General features: G+C 47.8%; 1 protein-coding gene across 1 annotated transcript in view; it reads left to right on the top strand.

Moving 5' to 3' along the window:
* The first annotated feature begins 3,074 nt into the window (after positions 1-3,074).
* Positions 3,075-19,883, top strand: part of KCNMB4 (potassium calcium-activated channel subfamily M regulatory beta subunit 4) — a 38,309-nt gene continuing 21,500 nt past the window's right edge. Inside the window, exon 1 of the mRNA XM_054989062.1 lies at positions 3,075-3,428. Coding sequence (XP_054845037.1) covers positions 3,075-3,428 — 354 coding nt within the window. The remainder of the gene's footprint in view (positions 3,429-19,883) is intronic.

The following is a 19,883-nucleotide window of genomic DNA, read 5'->3' as shown; positions in this document are numbered from 1 at the left end:
GCTTCACTAAAAATCTACATACCTCCACAAACACCAGAAGAGAACACTTCCAGGCCAATAATTTGTATCCTTTGTTTTGTAGATGTCCTCATTTGTAGATGACCTTAACAGACTTCAGTATGATTTGGAAGAAACCACAGTATGCATGAACCCACAACAGTGAGATTTATTTTTCCTGAAAATCTATGGCTGGAACTTTGATGGGGAGCCATCAAAAAAATATCTGTCCTTTCCATGTACATTAGAGGTGTGTGGCAAAAAGGCTGTTGATGTTCCTGGGTGCTTGCAAGTGCTGTTGTGAGAATAAAATGGAGGAGAGGAGAAAGATGTAAGCCAATTTGGGTCCCCATTGGGGAGATAGGTGGGGTATAAATGAAGTAAAACAAAAAAATTCTATTTTCTAAATGAGTAAGGAGAAATAGTGACCTGGTTGTGGACAGTTTGAGGCAGAGGTTTGAGGCATGGGTGGCTTGCTGGTGATATTTGACTTGCAAGAGGCTCTTGTTTATGAAGTGTCCAGGGCAGTAATGACCATTCCTATGTGCTGTGGAAGTAAGTGGGAAAGCCCTAAGCTACGTGGTGAGTTACCTTTTTAGCTTTTATATGGGACGACGATGTCATGACTTGGAAGGGTCAAAAGCTGGAATTGCAAAGTTCCTCTGCCCCAGTGATCTTTGAAAACTTTTATTTTCAGACCTGGCAGATTCCACCCAGTGTGTGTGTGTGTGGGGGGGGGGAGACTAAAGGCTTGCACCAATGGACTATGCTAGAAAAATGCTTCTAACCTAATTTTGCTTGTATTTTCAACCTTCCTCTCTACAGTGATCCCAAGCGACTCTTTTAAAACTACAGTTCCTAGGAAACTTGCATCACCCAACACTTGAAGAACGTGTGCCAGATGTATTGTGTAGAGAGGCTCACAATCACTGATGGATCAGACTGCTAAGCACCCAGGCTTTCCTTAGCCAGTGGCTGGTTCCATTCTCCCTGCAAGTTTGACCAACATGCTATGGACTTTTTTTTTTTGCAAAAGCAGACAGGCAGCTGTGTTCTACTGGCTGGATCATGTTTCCAACCAATGTACAGATAGAACTAACTGTGACAGACCAATGGCCAGCTTCTGAATGAGGCAGCTTTGTGTGGTCAATTGCATTGCAAAGCAAGGAGGGATTTGGCTCTGCCTCCTGTGGCAGCCATTTTGCACTGGCACTCACCACTGAATTTCACCACTCAAAATTCCCAAGGTGCCCCTAAGCTCAGAAATGTTGGGAATTCCCATTCTACATAGGTAAAATATATCCAAATGTTTTAGGCTGCAGATGAGTGCCCAGCCCAAGGCAATTCATACTGTTCTTGACACCATAAGGTCTGAATGTAGGGCTGAGACCAGCCTGTGAAGTACTCTCTGTGGTTGAGATCTGGCCCAAGTCTGACCCAGATACAAAATTTACACCCAAGTGTCCCTGATCAATGTAGAAAATAAAGTGCTGCATACTCAAGGAGCTTTCCAGGGGTCAGCTGAGTTCAGAGGCTGAGAGGATCTATAAAGCAATCAGCCAAAGTGATATATTGGTTGTTGACTACCTCTAGACTTGTGCCAGACCCCAGGGGTGAGAGAAATTAACTGTCACTGTCTTGATGGTTAAGGATGAAGAATACTGATTGCTTGTTGAAGAAACTGCTGTCCATTAATTCTAGCACTTAGGCTGTGGAAAAGAGGGACGAGGAAAGTTGCAGGGGTGAAACCTCCGTCCTGGGTCGTTTCTACATGCAAGATCAGACCTGAACCCCGCGGCCTGAAGAATCAGCTTCCCTCTGCCGGCTTCCGTCTTTGCAAATTTCGTAACAGCCAGCGTAAGGACGAGAAGGCGATTCTGCGAACTCCAGCTTCCGCCGCGGCACTGGGCGGATCGCACGCGCAGGCTGTTGCCGCTCCGCTATGGGCGCCGAGGCATTTCCCCTGAGACTTGCCGGTTTGTTCCCGGCTCGCCCGACCCCTTTCTCTAGAAGCGCCCCTGCCGCCAGCTGTGCGGAAAGCTCTACAGCATGCGCGGCCGCAGTTCAGGAGGGGCGAAACAGGTTTTAAAAAATTAACCGTCCTTTTCCAGAACAGCGAAAACTTCGTGTTCCTCAGTGATCTCAAGCCATTCGTCCTGCCTGCGTTCCCGATTATTATTTTCAAACGGCAAATGAGTTCGGTTCCGTTTCGGTCCCTGCCTCGGCACCGGAGGGAGAAGCCAACGAATCCGCGCGCGTTCTCTCTCTCCCGCCCATCAGAGCGCGCGAAGCGCTTCGCCCGACCCGCGCCCAGCGCGCACGTGCCGCTCCGCTGGCCCCGCCCCCCTCCCCGGAGGCGCTGGGATGAGCGCGCACGTGGCGCTGCCCCCGTTCCAGTCGCTCTTAAGCAGGACTCGCAATCAGGCGCTTCCGGGATTTGGATCGCCGGCGACGGATAATCCCGGGCCAAGCTGTCCCTTCGCTTCGGCCCGCCTTGCGCTGGGGAACGGGAGCGGAGGGGCGATGCTGCCGCCTGGCTGCCAGCAGATCCGCTGGGTCACTCCCTCCGGGCGTCGACGGCGAGCCCCGCGGTGCAACCCATGCCAGTGGAGCGGAGGGGGAGGGCAGGGCCGAGCCGGCTCCCTCTGCCTCCTCGCCTGCTAAGAAGCTTACCTCCGGGCAGATGTTGAGGGGCGCCCCGCCAGCTCGCATCACTGCTGGGAGGCGGAGAGGCTGTGAGGCAGCCCGCGGGAGCGGGAAAGCCCCCTTGCCGGAGGAGGAGGAGGAAGTGCGCGGAGAGCGGCTCGCCAGGCGCCTTGGCTTCTCCGCCTAGCCGCCTTGCCAGGTGGCTGGAGAAGACCGGGAAGGAGCTGCGCGCCAGCCCCGGGCTCAGGCACCTGCCCTCGGCTGGATCGCAGCCAGGGGCTCTGCGGTTTGGACTGAACTGGCGGCGGGAGTTTGTTTTGGCCAGTTTCTTTCCCGGCGGGTGGTTCTTCCGGGGCTCTTCTCCCATCCCCTGGCGCGCACAGGCAAGAAGGATCGTGCGCGGAGCGGCGCAGCTTTTTCCGCCGCCTCCTATGTTCTTAGGCGGGGCGATGGCGAAGATCAGGGTGGCTTACGAGTACACCGAAGCCGAAGACAAGAGCATCCGGCTGGGCTTGTTCCTGATCGTGTCCGGCATCGTGTCGCTCTTCATCCTGGGCTTCTGCTGGCTCAACCCGGCCCTGCAGGACTTGCAAGGCAAGGCGGCCAACTGCACGGTGCTGTCGGTGCAGCAGATCGGCGAGCTCTTCGAATGCACCTTCACGTGCGGGGCGGACTGCAAGGGCACCTCCCTGTACCCCTGCCTCCAGATCTACGTCAACAACTCCGAGTCCAACGCCCGGGCGCTGCTGCATCAGGACGAGCACCAGCTCCTCGCCAACCCCAAGGTAAGCCGCGCCTGCCGCCGCGCCTCCAGGCACGTGCGGAGCGGGGCGTCCCAGTCCCGCCGCCCGCCCGGAGCAAACCGGAGGCTCGCCCGGGCCTGGAAAGGGCCGGCGGAGGGCGCGATTTCCCGCTTCGGCGCCCGGATCGTACGACCGCCCCCCTCCCCCCAATCTGTCCCGAGAGCGAAAGGCTTCGGACGACTCTCGGAGGCGAAGGCAAGACAAGGCTCGGTGCCAGCTTTGCGCCCAGGGAAGGCGGCCACGCGTGATGCTGCTGTGCGGGACTGTTCATTGAGGCGCGCCTGTTGCGCCTTCCTCGTCCCCAGGCGCGCCGGTGGTTGGGTCTGGCGGGGGTGTCGCGCTTTGCTTTCCGAGAGGGGGGCTCGGGGAGCTTCCAGAATGCAAATCCGCCATTTGCCCCTCGTCGCTGGGACCGCCCTGACGACCCCTTCCTAGCCCAGGACTCTCTGTGCATTCCGCATAACGAATGGCCGTTATTGACTGGTTCTTCCTCCTTAGGAGGAAAGGAGCTAGACTAGACCCAGTCCGGGTTAAGGACACCTGCTCTTTTCGTGGGTGGTGGAGGAGGGGGAGTTTCCACCGGTCCGTTTGTGCAGGGACCTGAACGGTCCAAGGCGAAACCCACTCTCCCTTCTCAGCTCCACAGCCAGAGCTCCTGGCAGAATCTGACTTCAGCGCTGGAATATATGAAGTGAGGAGGGTCACTTGTGGATGCAGTCACTTTACTGTAGTAGTAGTAGTCAGTAGTAGTTGGAGTATCAGACTAGGATCTGGAAGACCCAGCTTAGAGTCCCTGCTCTGGCATGGAAGCTCACTGGGTGACTTTGGGCAGCTCACACTCTCTTAGTCTAACCTACCTTACAGGATTGTTGTGAGGATAAAATGGAGAACAGGCAGTATTATAAGCCATTTTGGAACCCCATTACAGAGAAAGTGGGGTGAAAATGAAGGAAAATAAAATACATATTGGAGAAAGGCCATGTCACAGTGATATCAGTCACATCCTCTCTGCCTAACTTACCTCACACGGTTGTTGTGAAGATAAATAGTACAATCCTAAACAGAGTTACATCACTTTAAACTGAGTTTAGACGGGGGTAATTCTGTTTAGGATTTCACAGAAAGTGGATTGCAGTTGCCGTGTTCTTGGCGCTGAGTTCTGTGGAGGAAAGGTGGGATAAAATGTAGCCGGTCATAAAACTCTATGAGGGAAAACTTTTCTGATTTTACAAACTGAGAAATTAGGCTAAAAGGCAGTGACAGACCCACTGCTAGTGAATCCATGGCAGATGTTGAGGTTGCCAAACCAAGTGCAGTGGTGCTCAGTGCAGACTTTCACATGTACCCCCCACAATCTGATCTGTGACATATGATTGTTTGAAGCATGACAGAACACTTCTTATTTTCCCCCTCAAAATCTCATAAATAGACCATATCATACTAATGAGTTTGTTGGATACTACACTATTGTTGCGTTACAGCAATCCTTTCCTATTCATTGGCTTGTCCACATGCAAAGATCCAGTTGTGAGTAGTTGCTGTAGTGTAGCAATAGTGCAGTATTCGACCAGATCCACTCCCAGGCCCTGGTAAACTACCTACTCTCTCCTGTGCTTAGGCCCTGTGGATTTGAACTCAGTTCTCCTGATACCTGCTAGTTACCAGCCCGCATGATCTCATCTACCCTCTTTCCATGGTGTGACTCATAACAATCTCAAATTTCTAAAGTACCCTATAAATCCTTTTTCTTCTTGTTTTTCTCTCTCATCCTGGCAGCTGATATGTTTGCTAAGAGTTTGGCATCAAAGTGGTCCTGGCTTGTGAAAAGAATCTGGGCCTGATTAAGATGTCCAATCAACTTAAAGGAATGGGCCAAGAAAGGGACTGATGCATCCTGAAGCAATAGGGATGGGAAAGGCTGTGGTGAGAGGCCTGGGCAGATCTCAGCAGCCCTTCGCTGTGCAGTGCCCGTTGTGATAACAGAAGCATTTCTCAAAAACCTTACTACCTCCCTTGGGTGCTATTGGTCTACTAGTATCCTGGAAGGTGAGGGAGTGAGGGAAAGGGGGAGAGGCCTAATGAAAGAAGATGGAATAGGGGAAGTAGCCAAGAAAATGTCTTATTGGGTGCTTAAGCAATTTCCTTTACTTAGAATTAAATAGAAAAGTTTGCTTGCCACTGGTCTCCTGGGTCTTTTCATATTGCAAAGCAGCAAACCCAGGCCTGATCAGGAGTGACAGCTGAGGTTGGCACAATGACAGGTTTACAGATTTTCCCGTGTAGACCAAAAAAAAAAAAAGGTAGGAAAGCCAAAAAAGGAAGCCATGTAATATCTTTTATTAAGACCAACCAAAGTAACACAATGCATTGTGCAAGCTTTTGAGTGGTACAGAGCTCTTCATCAGGCTGGATGTTAAAAAGAAAGGGGGGGAATCTGTCCATCATAGTCTCGAGGCTGCTCTGTCTGCAGCTTGTGTAGGATGCATTGTTCTTTGTTGATTTCAATAAGCACCCAAGAGACGTTGGGCAGACTTGCCTGTTGTCACATTCTCAGCTGTGTGGCATCCATTTTTGCTTGGTCTTCACAGCATAGGGAGAGTGAAACTTGTTACTAGTTAGCTACTGGTTTTTAAATTTTCCAGTGTGATGCCTGTGTTTTGGAAGAATGTGTTCATTGTTTTTATACTGTCAATTCTTTGGTGTCCTCTTGGGTTTTTCTTAGTGCATTGTATGGTACTTGGAAATTGTTGGGCCATAATGCTTAGTGGTTTTGTAGGGGAACCTATCTGAAGAAGTGAGCTATGGCTCACAAAAGTTCATACCCTACCACAAATTTTGTTAGTCTTACAGGCGCTACTGGACTCTTGCTTTTTTCTAGTGTCAAGACTGCTGAAATTTGTGAGGTAATAAAATATATGTAGTGCCTAGAGATTTTTACTGACAAAATCTTTTAAAAAACTTTAATAGTGATGAGATGAAGGTGGAATGACCTTATTTCTTTCTCCCTGGTGAGGGAACATCTCCACCCACTCTCTGTTGTAAGAGATGTAGATGGCAAATGAATGACTTAAGATTTGTTTTAAGCATACTGGCTACAAGGATGTGAAAAGGTAATCACGTTTAGCTGCAGGTATCTTCTGGATTGATGCCCATCTCCTTCTTGAGTGTTTCATTAAATGGACTGCTTGCTATGAAAGCTCATGCCTGGTACACCAATGAGACCGGCTGCAAAAGGCTTACACAGCTCTTGGCACTATTGTTGCTGAAGACTCATTCAGACTCAGTTCCACAGTAGATTCTCAAATGGACCCCTGGTATGTCTCAGAAGCCTTGTAGCTGGATTAGTTACATACGGTTTTATGTATTTACTGACATTCCTACCCTGCCTTTCTTCCCAATGGGGGCTCAAAGCAGTTTACATAATTATCAGCTCCTCTATTTTATCCCCACAACATTCTTGTAAGGTAACATAGGCAGAGATTGTGTAACTAGCCCAAGATCACCCAGCAAGAACCTGGCCCTCCTGGGTCTTAGTCCAGCACTCTAACCATAACAACTTGGAAGAGCTGTAAAGTGTCAACAGCCAGGGCTGGCCTGATGATTGTGCAGTGAGTGGGGGAGGGTGACCCTGAATGGTAAAATCTTTAAAAACTTCAGTTGAGGTTTAGGGGTGAATGGTAGCCCCCACCTCCCGCAACCACTGATAATAAAGCATTAAGATACAACCAGCATATTGTTTCTTGTCCCAAGCTCTAGGGAGGAGATTAACTTCTAAATCCAACTACAGTCTAGATTTCTTCTGTTCTCCCTCCTCCACCTTCTCGTCCTTTCTTTTGACTTCTCTGATGCTTGTTTATTTATATAATTTATTTAGATACTATACCCAGCTTTTCTCTCCGGTGGTGACCCAAAATGCATCACACACACACACCCATTCCATCCTCCCAACTACCCAGTGACTTAGGTAGGCCTGAGAGAGAGAACCTGGCCCTAGATCACCTGGTGAGTTTCCATGGCAGAGTGGGAGATTCACACCTTGATCTTCTGGATTCTAGTCTGACACTCTAACCGCTACACCACACCAGCTCCCTTCTCCCCAGCCCTGCCAATAGTCATCTCCTGCCATTCCTCTCCTTTTTATTTCAGTCCTTTATTTGCCTTGCTGTTACCCTCCCTAGCAACACAGGCTATATGCTTTTTATATGTTTGAGAGATGGAGAAAAGGCTATTAGGAGAAGCAGGAGTTGGAATAGCCAAAAGCTGACTGTTGCTCAATGCTCTTTGGTTCTGGTCATTTCTAGGGCCTCAGGGGATTTTATTGGTGAATATCCTTGTGAAGTTTAGGAAGAGCTACCCTCAATGGTTGTCATATTGTGAGAACTGCACTTCCCATGCCTTCATCACCTGCTTTTGACAAGTTTCCTTGAAAAGTTTCTCACTTACATTTGGCTTGTGGTTGAAATTTTCTTATTTAAATGCTGGGAAGGTTGCATTGTGATTTATTACAGTGTCTTAGAGCCCCAAGTTTACGGCGGCATGTTGTTCATAAGCATGCTGTTCGGAATGGACTGAAAGTGCTAAATATAATCAAGGTCAGATATAAATGGCTCTAAAATTTTAGAGCACAAAAAGCTGAAAAAAATCACAGAACTCAGCAAAACAAAGATTAGGAGAGCAAAAACTAACGACTGGTATAACTGGCCAGAAAAAAAGGTTCTTGAGGAACAGGCCTGACCTTGCCATGAAACAAAGTTTGGCAGAAGCTTCTAGAAGGACCCCAGCTTCCTTTAGTTAGTTTCTATCCTTGTGTATCATTTCAAAAATGAGCCGTAGTTCAGCAGGGTATCTATACCATCCTGTTTTGTCACTTTGAATGCAGAAGATGATTGGGGTGATATTTCTATAGTGTGTTGTTTTTTTGGGAGGAGCCGAATAAGTCCTGCAGAGCATCCATGAAAAGATCGTTTCAGGGGGGTAGCGGTGTTGGTCTGCAGTAGAAGAGCAAGATCCCGGTCCAGTGACACCTTAAAGACTATCCTATCAGAGCTGCATATAGACAAGGGAAGTCTGGCAGAGAATAATTAAATTAAAAAATGAACGAAAAACAATGTCCATTACCACTCTGGGGGCTGCACCTCCAAAAACTGAAGGGTTTGACCCTCTGTTTGTTTGTTTGTATGATTTTCTTGTTTCAGGCATTCTGTTTCTGAGGAAGGTGATGCTGAATGGGGGGGAAGTGTCGGGCTTTTCATTGCCAGAGAGTATCACACCTAAGCAAGTGACTGAGTCCTTCAGCACTAGCAGATTTGTAAAAGACTCAACAGTCTGCTTTTCTTCACTGTTGGAAGCCTTGTGTCTGGAAGAAAGCATTTGAGGAAGTCAGACTACTGTTTGTGGAACTTTCCTCATCTCCAGAAGTCTCCTTTTTGCCAGCATGCTTTGAAAGAAGCAGCTTTTCATGTAACTTAGAGTCAACAAATTAATATCTGTATTTGGCCTTTGAAAAGCTTTTGTCTCTCCAACTCAGATGCCCTTTTTCGTATTATGGAGTTGGTCATACTCTGGTCTCAAGATTGCTGAGAAAATGTACCCAAAGTTCTTTGAGCACTGAAAAGTGTTATAACAACAACAACAATAATAATGACAACCACAATTCCTCCCATTTTAGTGGCAGAGGGCTCTTTAGATATTTATGGTGTCCAGAAGCCAAGACCACTTGGCTCTAGTCTCCCAGTCACCACTTATACTCCCCAACAGAGGAAGCCTCACCTCATTGGCAACCTTCACTGAGGGGCCAGGTGACCAACCAGCCCCATGTTAACATCAACCCTTGAGGAGTAGGGAGCAGAATCAGGGCCGATGAGACTGGAAGGCAGAGGCACACTTTGCTGGCCATTGGGCAGCTCTCCCAGGCCTTCCACAGACGGTGGCTCTTCAAGCCTCAAGGACGCGCCGGATGACCATGGCCCCAAGCCTAATGGAGGGAGGAAAGACTTGCAAGGTCTGGAGGCTTCACAAGAAGGGAAATGGAGGGTGGAGTCTAGGGAAACTGGTCTGAGCTATTTAAGCCACAAAAATCCCTGGCCAAGGAGGAGTTGGTTGGGACTACTCCTCTCTCTGCTGAACAACCTCAGAGACCCCAGAGAGGGCAGGAAGCATCTCCAGCTGGAGGAAGAGAATCTTGAACCTCCGTTCTTTCCATATCTGAGGCCTAGCAAGGATGGAAGGACCAACGCCATCAGCTCCACCTAACATGGGGGACGCATCAGCCAACACTGCGGCAATTTGGGGGCTTCCTTGGGGGGGCACCACTCTACCCCCCATAACTTTCTGGAATCCAACTACTATGTACTTTTATATGTGGTTGCCATAAGACTGTCATTTGGGGTACAAAAAGCCCCATAGTTTTTTTCATTTACTTTGTTGTTGTCTACATTTGTTGTTGTCTACATTTTAATTCATCAGTCTTTCCTGTTCCTCATTCTGTACTAACCGCCTCCACAAAAATTGCAGCTGGCATTTTTGCTGGTGGGGGAGAAATGAGAATATTTATTTTTCTGTTGAGAAAAACCGAGGAAGGAACAACCTGGTTGCCCTGATGTAACTTAAATGTGTCTTCTAGTTGCCTGGTAACCAGAAATGCTCTTCCTTAATGGCCAGAGATAGAAGAGGCACAGGGTAGAGCAGGTATAGAACAGCAGCACTGAGGTGGAAGGAGAGCAGTGGCATGATGAAGGAGAAAGAGGTTGTGGATCAAGTCTTAGTAGGAGTGTGCAATTTGAATTTTGCTGTTTTAGAATTGGATCCAGGGCTCTGGAATGAAGCCACTGTCATTACTGTTTTGTTTCAGGTGGCCCCGGGCCAGCTCGGATCTAATCCGTTTGGGTTTTCCTGCTGTTACCATTTTGGGCTGAATGTTGGTAACTCACGGACTTGACTACTTGGAATTCTGGGGCAAGGGGAAGGAAATGATGCCCTGGGGCAGCCGGCTTTGCTCAGAAGGGCACCAAAATTGCACAGAACACAGTCCTCCTCCCCTCTTCTTTAACCGTCCAAGTTTTGTGAGCAAGTAGAACATACACACACAACAACAGCCCTAGACAAAAGTGAGTGTCTGTGGGTGGGTGCACAAATTGGCAAGAAAAAAGCCACTCCGCTTACTGTTCTTCCTGGGGGTGGGGTAGTGAAACAGGGCTCTCTGGGGCAACTGGTTTTGCTCATAATGGCACCAAAATTGCACTGTACACAGTCTTCCTCCTTCCAAAGCAGCGACCTTCCAAATTCCCAGCGGCATCAAGCCCTTCCTGCCTCCTCTGCAACAGATGAGGCTCCCTCTCACTGAAGCCCACTGGAAGGCAGGTAACGTCTTTCAGGCACTAGGCTCTCTCATGCAGCCTGGAGGGGAAGGGGCTGGCTCTCCTTTCCGGGAACCGTCTTCCTCTGCACAGTAACCGAGCCCTTTCCTCAGCCGATTGAGCTGCAGCTGCCTGTCGCCCACCTTTCAGTGTGCTGGGCTCTGCCTGTTGAACAGCACTCCTTCCAACTATGGGTGAGGGAGAGAGAAGAGGTGACTTGCATGAGTCTTGAGGACACCAGAGGGGAAGAGAGGAAGACTAAAGCTTTTCTCTATGTTTCCCATTCATTGTGAGACAATGCCTTTGGCCAGGAAGCTGCAAAAACCAAAAAGGTTCACCTTCCCCTCTCCCCTCAGGTGGATGCTGGGCACTCCTTCCCTTTTGATTGGTTCATTCCCTTCCAGCCACAATAATTATGGCCGGCCTGCGTGTGCTGCTGCTGCACTCGGAAGAGTCAAGCTGAAACACACAAAACGCACACAAAGTGATCAGTGGGGGGAGCTCCTTACAGTTTGTGTTCCCAATTTTGTTCCAGTGTTCCACAAGCTACTATAATGAGCTGAACTAGCAAATTTTGTTTGTAATTTCAGCTGTTTTTTTACATGATGCACACCCCTATCTTTTAGAGTCCTTCCCCATTGCTAATGGCTACAATCTTGGTTAACGTGTGTCCTGCAATCCTTTCTAACACTCAATCACTGCAAGGAATGAATTGTTGAATGGTGAATTCCAGGTGGTATCAAAACAAATTCTGAAGTTTAATGTATAAACAAGCCATACCTCAGTTATGCACATATATACAAAAAGGTGACGACCAAGTATCACACAAGGTCAGAAACCAAAAGGCAAATAAAAATACTCCAATGTATTATGTACTCAAGGTTCTGTACTTGCCTCATAGTGTGCGGAACTGCTTCATGCCTCTGCAAATGGCCAGGGGGAGGGGGGCTAGCAAGACCAAGAACATCTTGCTGGCTGAAAGACTCAGAGCCAAAATACATGATACGCTTCCTGGGCCAGGCCCAACAGACGAGGACTGGGAATCCTGTGCTTCCTAGGGGCACATCTGGTTGGATTGGGATCATAGCATGTGGGGTCAGTGGTTTTAAGCCTCGCCCTCCATGCCACTTTCCTGACTTGAAACAGTCCTGGGGAGTCACTATTTGCTCCTGGGGAAAACTTAATATGCTGCAGGTTAACTTTTCCCACCAAGGCAATTAACACCTCCCCAGGACCATTTAAGGTTAGAGCGGAGGAAGGGGGGTGTTCAGTTCCTGTCTCTTTGCAAGCATGGCCCAATCCAAATTTACGACGCTGCATGCTTGGGAAGGACAGAACTCTCAGACCACATCTGTCAACCTGACTTAGAAACTTACCTGGGAAAACTGTATTGTGCAGTTAGGCCCTCAGGTACTGTTTGTATCATACAAAATGTCCTGTAGGTATTGAAGATGGAATTGTTGGACTTTGGCCTTCAGCTCCTTCCTTTAGTGGCTGAATTGTTCCTTGTGCAAAAGACTGAGGTTTTTAAATGTAATGAGAGATCTAAGCAGTGCTGCAGATGAAGTTTCATAGGCAGCCTGCTTTCTCATAATCTATTTGGAACGTAAAATGGGTAGGAATGAGCAAAGTTACGATTTTAATTAGGTGAACATTAATAGAGTTTTGTATTTGGGCTGCAGTAACAGCTAATGCCTCTAGGCAATATTAGCAAAGCCATAATATTTACTTTAGGAAACGACATCATTACTCAGGGGGAAAATGTGTCTTCTGAACATTGCCATTAATCCAAGAGCGGGGGAAGAGTATGCTGTTTAATATGGATCCAGCACTAACTTGGATTGCTTTGTGTAGCATTAGGCTTTCAGGACAGGCCCTATGATAGGTCCTGCAGATCCAAGAAAGTAATTAAAAATAAAATTTTCCAATTTATTTGATTTCCTACTAGAGGTAAACTGTTCAGTAGCTCTTGTATGTTTCCGACTGAAGGTTGTAATCTTCAGCACAATTATTTGGACACTTTGCATCAAAAGCAGTCCCACTCTAGAAGTAAAAACTAGGCACGCATCAGAAAAAGGAGGGAAAGAAAGCATCAATACAGGAAACTGAGAAAAGAATAAAGCTCTCAAAAGCACAGGAATCATGTAAGTTATTTAGCTCCATTGCATTGAATGAAGACTTCTTCCACATGAGGATTTCCCCCCCCCATAGAAAGTGGGAAGCTCCCACCATAAATGGGAGTATTCAGATGACATCACAGCCAGTTCTATATAATCTGTGTTCCAATATGCATTTTATTACAGATTGTGATGTATGTATGGAGAAATGTTACAAGTTTGCCTTAGTTTCAAGTGGGTAGCCTTGTTAGTCTGCAGTAGAAGAGTAAGATCTGGGTCCATTAGCCCCATAAAGTTCAACCAGATTTCCAGGGTATTTTCCTTAGATGCTGAAATACATGTAGCAGCATTTTCAGATGATGGAAAATTAATTGGTTTATGGGATGCCATCCCCCTTGTTGTATGATACGAATTTTTAAGAGTTATGCTACTTCAAGCCACATAAAGACAAGTTTAGAATATTTTGAATTAAACACATACATATATAAATAAGGGGCTGTTAGACTTGAGCCTAGTACAGAGACCATAAACCCTTCCCCATAGAATGTCCCTGTGGATACTGTCTTGTGGAGGGAATGACATCTTGCTGTTGTGATCACACTGACAAGCACTGTTTCTCAACAGAAAGTTGTATATGTACAGTAGCCCATCTTTAAACCCAGAGAGCATGTGTAAATCATTGCCTGTCAATGTAGTCATTCCAGATTAGAAAACTGCAATACTCTTATTGATGCAGATGAAGAGCAACATTCAAGTTCACTGTCCGTCCTTCTGTGCAGTCCCACATGGGACTGCGCGTGCGCAGGCCTGCCGACCGGATATTTTTTTCTTAGCAAAACGTCCGCTAGGGGGCGCCCGTCTACCGGGTGCGCATGCGCGGACTTTCCCGCCCAGACGGCATCCGGCGCCGGCGCCCCCACACCCTCAGTTTCTTTTTCGCTGCCGACCGGTTAGGAGCTTTCTCGTACCGCTGCGGAAGAAGAAGTGCGTCATTGGTGAGCGATCCATCGAGCATGGCTGATAAGGCTTTATTTAAACTGTGCTCAACATGCTCGACCAAGATGACCAAAACCGATGGTCATTCTGTTTGTTTGGAGTGTTTGGGGGAGACCCATGATGTACCGAACTGTGAGCATTGCCAGCGCTTTACCCCGAAAGCTAGAGCTGAGAGGGCCAACAGACTCCAGGCTTTGTTATGGAAACGGGCCATGAGAGCTTCGGGGGTTCCTGCTACATCTCCCAGACCTCCATCTAACTGCGAGGGTTCTGTCCGCAGTTCTGCTTCAACTCATAAGTCTCGGTCCCCAGATCGGATCCGAGCAGTCGTTCAGGACCCGAAAAATCCTCCTGAACTGGTCCAAAAGGAACGGGATCTGGCGTGGATCCATAAACATCGGAGCAGATCCCCCACCCGTTCGGAACCGACGAGCACACCTGTTACAAAAGCTAAGAAGGCAGCCTCGGATCCGATCCTTCCACCTCGATCAGAAGCGAGAACCACCGATCCGAGACCAGTGATGGAACCAAAGACACCGGATCCGAAGCTGTCGGATCCGACTCTTAAGCACTCTGCTTCTGAACGGCCTGTCGTCACCTCGGGTACGGATCTGAAGGAGTCGGATCCGAACGTGCCCCGCAAAAATCTGGATCGTATGGCTCGAAAACGAGAGTCCAGTCCAACCGAGGCCGCTCCCCCGGTAAAGAAGGCCAAGAAAAAATCTAAACACAGAAGTTCAACTTCTGTCCAGACTGAGGAGGTTTTCTGGGATCAACCCAAGACTCCCTCACCTCGTGCTAGATCGCCTTCCTGTAACTCGTCTGGGGAAGAAGGAGAGTTATTTGAGCCTAGTAAAGGCTATTCTTTCCGTGGAGACCTGTCTCACCTCATTACTGGTCGAGACTATGGTGGCTTGGGTTTGGACTATTCTAGATCGCACCGCTCTTACTCCCCATTTTCTGGCAGGGAGGATTGGGGTAGAGCTCGGAGTGACTATTCGCGTTATGGCTCCCCTGAACAGGCTTTTGCTCATCACCAACCTGAACATCGGGATCTGAGCCCGAGTCCACCATCAGATCCGTCTCCAGAGGAGATTATTATTGGGACAGGACGTGTATCACCTACCGAGGATTACAGACTGTACACAGAGCAGATGCTCTGCATGGCCCGCTGCCTGGAGATAGAAGTGTCTACGGCTAAGCCAAAGCCTAAGGATAAGATTCTCCAGTACGTTCGTTCCGGGAATCCCTCTACTATTGCCTTCCCTATGACTGAAGGTTTGGTGGAGATCATTACTACTACCTGTGAGAAACCTGCCTCAATATATCTGACCTCTCGCAAGGTGGAGGCTCTTTATAAGACACGGGATAATGATTGCTCCTACCTCTTTTCGCACCCACCACCATCTTCTTTGGTCACTGAAGAGATGCAGGCCCGCCAACGTCAGGGTTCTCATGCAGTGCCTGCAGATAAGGAGAGCAGAAAATTGGATTCCTTGGGGAAGAAGATTTATTCCTCAGCAGCTTTAAATCTCAAGATAGCAAATTACTCAGCTATTGGTGCTTACCAAATATTTTTATGGAACCGCATGGCAGTGTTCATGGAGAAATTACCTGAGGACCAACGACCTCTTGCCAAGGTTATCATAGATGAAGCGTTACGTTTATCCAGACAGAAAATTGATACCGGATGTGACTCTGTGGATACAGCCGCCCGATCTTTGGCTTCGGTGATCGTTTTGCGTAGACACTCCTGGCTTCGTACTACGGCCTTGCCATTTGAGACCCGCAATAAGGTCGAAAATCTCCCGTTTGAGGGACAGACTTTGTTTTCTTGTAAGACAGATGACTATCTGTCTCAAAAGCGTAAGGATCGTCTTACTGCGAAATTGTATGGGGTTCTGCCGTCCAGACACCCTCCTGATCAACGTTGTCAATATCGTGGTTCTCAGGGATTCCGTAACAGATCCCAAAGATTTCACCCGTATCCTCCCTATGGGTCTTACAGGCCTTACCAGTCTACTCAGGGCCCTTATCACCGCAGGAGGTCCCAGAACCGACCACGTCGTAACCTGCAAAGTCCTGCTGCTAAGGAATCCTCAAGTCAAGCCAACCAGTTCTGACTACATGAGGAAAAGCCTGTTGTATTTGGGAATAGGCTAGCTAGTTTCACTACTGAGTGGTCCAAGGTTACGTGTGATAGTTGGGTTCTGAATGTGGTTTCAACGGGTTATAAAGTTCAGTTTAATTCTTACCCTGACCTGTCTCTGCCTGATTTGTCGCTTCAGACTTCTTCTGATGATCTACAGGCTGAGGTTTTGGCCTTACTACATAAAGGGGCTATCCAACCACTTCCCCAGCAAGAATCTCCCTTGGGATTTTATTCCAGAATGTTTCTGGTAGATAAAAAGGACAGGGGAACCCGTCCTATTCTGGACTTGAGGGGCTTGAATAAATTTGTCAAGATCAAAAAGTTTAGAATGCTTACACTCACTACTGTACTGCAATTAATGCCAGATGACATGTGGTTTGCTGTCCTTGACCTCAAGGATGCCTACTTCCACATTTCCATTCACCCTGACCATAGGAAATTTCTTAGATTCCTCTGTAAGGATAAAGTTTTTCAATACCAAGTATTACCTTTTGGTTTGGCTACCGCCCCCAGGGTCTTTACTAAATGCATGGCTCCTGTGGTGGCGTTCCTTAGGGAACAGGGGTGTGCCATCTACCCTTACTTAGATGATTGGTTGTTAGCAGCCTCATCAGCTTCTGCGCTTCAAGAACAGGTCACTATAGTGGTCCTCACATGCAATCGCTTGGGCCTTTTGGTTAATTTTAAGAAATCGACCTTGGTTCCAGCCAGGAGGATTTCGTTCCTTGGTATGGTACTTGATGGTCTGGCTAATAAAGGGTTTTTACCTACAGACAGGGCACAAAAGATTGGCAGGTTGGTGTCTCTTTTTAAGAGATGCAGGTTTCAATCTGCCAGAGCCATTCAGAGGTTGTTAGGACTCATGGCCTCTTCTACAGCTGTCACCCCTATGGCACGTTTACACATGTGTCCCCTGCAGCTTTGGTTCCTGTTGGTCCATGATTTCGAATGCTCCTCTCTTAGGAGGAAGTATACAATCCCTAGGGGTGTTCTTCGTTCGTTGGAGTGGTGGCTCCAGGAAGCGAATCTCCTCCAGGGGATTGCTTTTGGCCCTAGACAATGTAACATTTCTATTTCCACTGATGCTTCTACAATTGGATGGGGTGCTCACTGTGGGGCTTTCCAGGCCCATGGAACTTGGACTGATCAGGAGATGGCATGTCATATTAATCTACTGGAGTTGAAAGCCATCCGTTACGCCCTTATCGCGTTTGCAGATACGTTGCATCAAAAGTCGGTCCAGATCCTTACCGACAACAGTACTGCAATGTTCTATGTGAACAAACAAGGGGGCACCACTTCCAGGGATCTTTGCGAGGAAGCGGTGCTAATCTGGCAGTGGGCTCTAGACAAACACATGCACATCCATGCGGTTCATATTCCTGGGACGACAAATGTAGTCGCAGACAAGTTAAGTCGCATGGTATCCAACAATTACGAGTGGACCTTGGCAGATGTTTATCTCAATAGCGTTTTTGCAATGTGGGGTTTTCCAGACGTAGATTTGTTCGCGACCAGACGCAACAAGAAGGCTCCACAATTTTGCTCCAGGGGAGGTTTGGGTCTCCACTCCCTCGGCGATGCTTTCCAGCTGGTTTGGACGGGACATCTATTTTACGCTTTCCCTCCTTTTCCCCTAGTATCCAGGACTGTCAGCAAAATTCAACGAGATGGGTCCAATGTGATACTAATAGCCCCGTTTTGGTCTCGCCAGCCTTGGTTTCACCATGTGATGTTCCTGTCTCAGGGGCTGTTTTATCGCTTTGCTCTACAACCCGATCTTCTTTCAGACAGGGGAACGTTGTATCACGACTTACCCAGACTGAGTCTCACAGCGTGGAGGATCCTGGGCAGAGGGGAATATCAGCCAGAGTAGCTGAGATCCTACTTAATTCTAGGAGGGATACTACTAAGAAATCCTATTCCTCCAAGTGGAGGCGTTTTGAAGCCTGGGCAGTCCCTAAGGGTTTGGATATTTGGAACTGCCAATTGGCAGATATTTTTGAATTTCTGTTGTTTTTGAAGGATGAGGGTCTCTCTAATTCATCCATTAAAGTTTATTTGGCTGCTGTTTCAGCTTTTCATCCCAAGATAGATGGAAAGACAGTTTTTTCTCATAGTCTGTCTAAATCTTTTTTGAAAGGTCTGCATAATGTTTTTCCTCAGGTCAGAGAGGTCGTGCCTCAGTGGTCCCTTACTTTGGTTTTAGCAGAACTTATGAGGGCTCCTTTTGAGCCTCTAGCTACCTGTGATCTAAAATGGTTGTCTATAAAAGTAGCTTTTCTTGTAGCTATCACTTGCACCCGAAGGGTTAGTGAGTTAGCGGCTTTGAGATTTGACCCTCCGTTCCTTAAGGTTCATCAAAATAAAGTCGTATTGAGACCAGATATCCGGTTTAGACCTAAGGTCTCTACTCACTTTCATATGTCTCAGGACATTGTTCTCCCAGTTTTCTTCCCATCTCCTTCGAGCTCTTCAGAAAGGGCTTCGCATTCGCTCGATGTTAGGAGAGCAATATTGTTCTATCTTCACCGTACATCAGTTTTTCGGAAGGATAAGCAGTTATTTGTTTGTTATTTTGGTCCTAGAAAGGGGAAGGCTGCTACGTCTCAGTCCATCTCTAGATGGATTACGTTAACTATTAAAACTTGTTATTTAAATGCTAACTTGCCTTGCCCCCTTGAGATCAAGGCTCATTCTACCAGGGCTCAAGCTACTTCGGCTGCCTTCCTGAAAGGGGTCCCGTTGTGTGACATCTGCAGAGCTGCTACATGGTCTTCTTCAGAGACTTTTGCAAAGCATTACGCGATGGATGTCATGGAAAGGAAGGATGCTTCGGTTGGGCAAGCTGTTCTTCAGTCTCTTTTCCTGTAAGAGACACACCCACCACCTAAGGTAAGCGGCTTGTTAGTCTCCCATGTGGGACTGCACAGAAGGATGGACAATGAAAACAGAGTTTCGCTTACCGTAACTGCTGTTCATTGACGTCTTCTGTGCAGGCACACAAACCCTCCCTCCTGCCCCGCTGTGTCTTCCAGAATTTGGAGTTGCGGCGGCTCTGGAGAAACTGAGGGTGTGAGGGCGCCGTCGCCGGATGCCGTCTGGGCGGGAAAGTCCGCACATGCACACCCGGTAGACGGGTGCCCCCTAGTGGACGTTTTGCTAAGAAAAAAATATCCGGTCGGCAGGCCTGCGCACGCGCAGTCCCATGTGTGCCTGCACAGAAGACGTCAATGAACAGCAGTTACGGTAAGCGAAACTCTGTTTTCAGTGGCATCTTAAAGACCAACAAAAATTCCCAGGATATAAACTATTGAGCGTCAAAACTTCCTTCATCAGATGAATTATTCCTGTCAGCCTGCTTGTGGGATCACACTGACTGAACATGGAGGGCCTGAACCAAACCTTGGTCATAATGAATCTTCTTCATTCACAAAATGGGTAGTTTGGTACAATTGTGATGAAATAAAGAGAGCTCAGCTAACAGAGGTTAACCAACAGTGGGGCAAGATGCCCCCTGGTGCATGGTACAAAAAAAGGATTTGGGGAAAGTAAAATACTCTGATGAAAACTGGCTCCCAACATGGTCTACCAGTTCAAATGGGAAATGCACTAGTGCCTGACCTGCACTGAAGATTATTCCCCCCACCCCCAGCTGCTCTAACCAAAATGTGCATGAGATGATATTGTAGTATAACATTTATTGGGGGGAAAGGCCTTTTGTTCATCCTTCTTTTGCTGATTAGGTTTAATTTAAACCAGGTATCACTAGTGGTTTGTCTTGCAATTGTCTGCAATACCAGAGCTCCTAAGCATA

The sequence above is a fragment of the Eublepharis macularius genome, chromosome 9 (assembly GCF_028583425.1).
Source record: "Eublepharis macularius isolate TG4126 chromosome 9, MPM_Emac_v1.0, whole genome shotgun sequence".
Taxonomy (NCBI): domain Eukaryota; kingdom Metazoa; phylum Chordata; class Lepidosauria; order Squamata; family Eublepharidae; genus Eublepharis; species Eublepharis macularius.
This window is presented reverse-complemented; position numbering and strand designations above follow the sequence as displayed.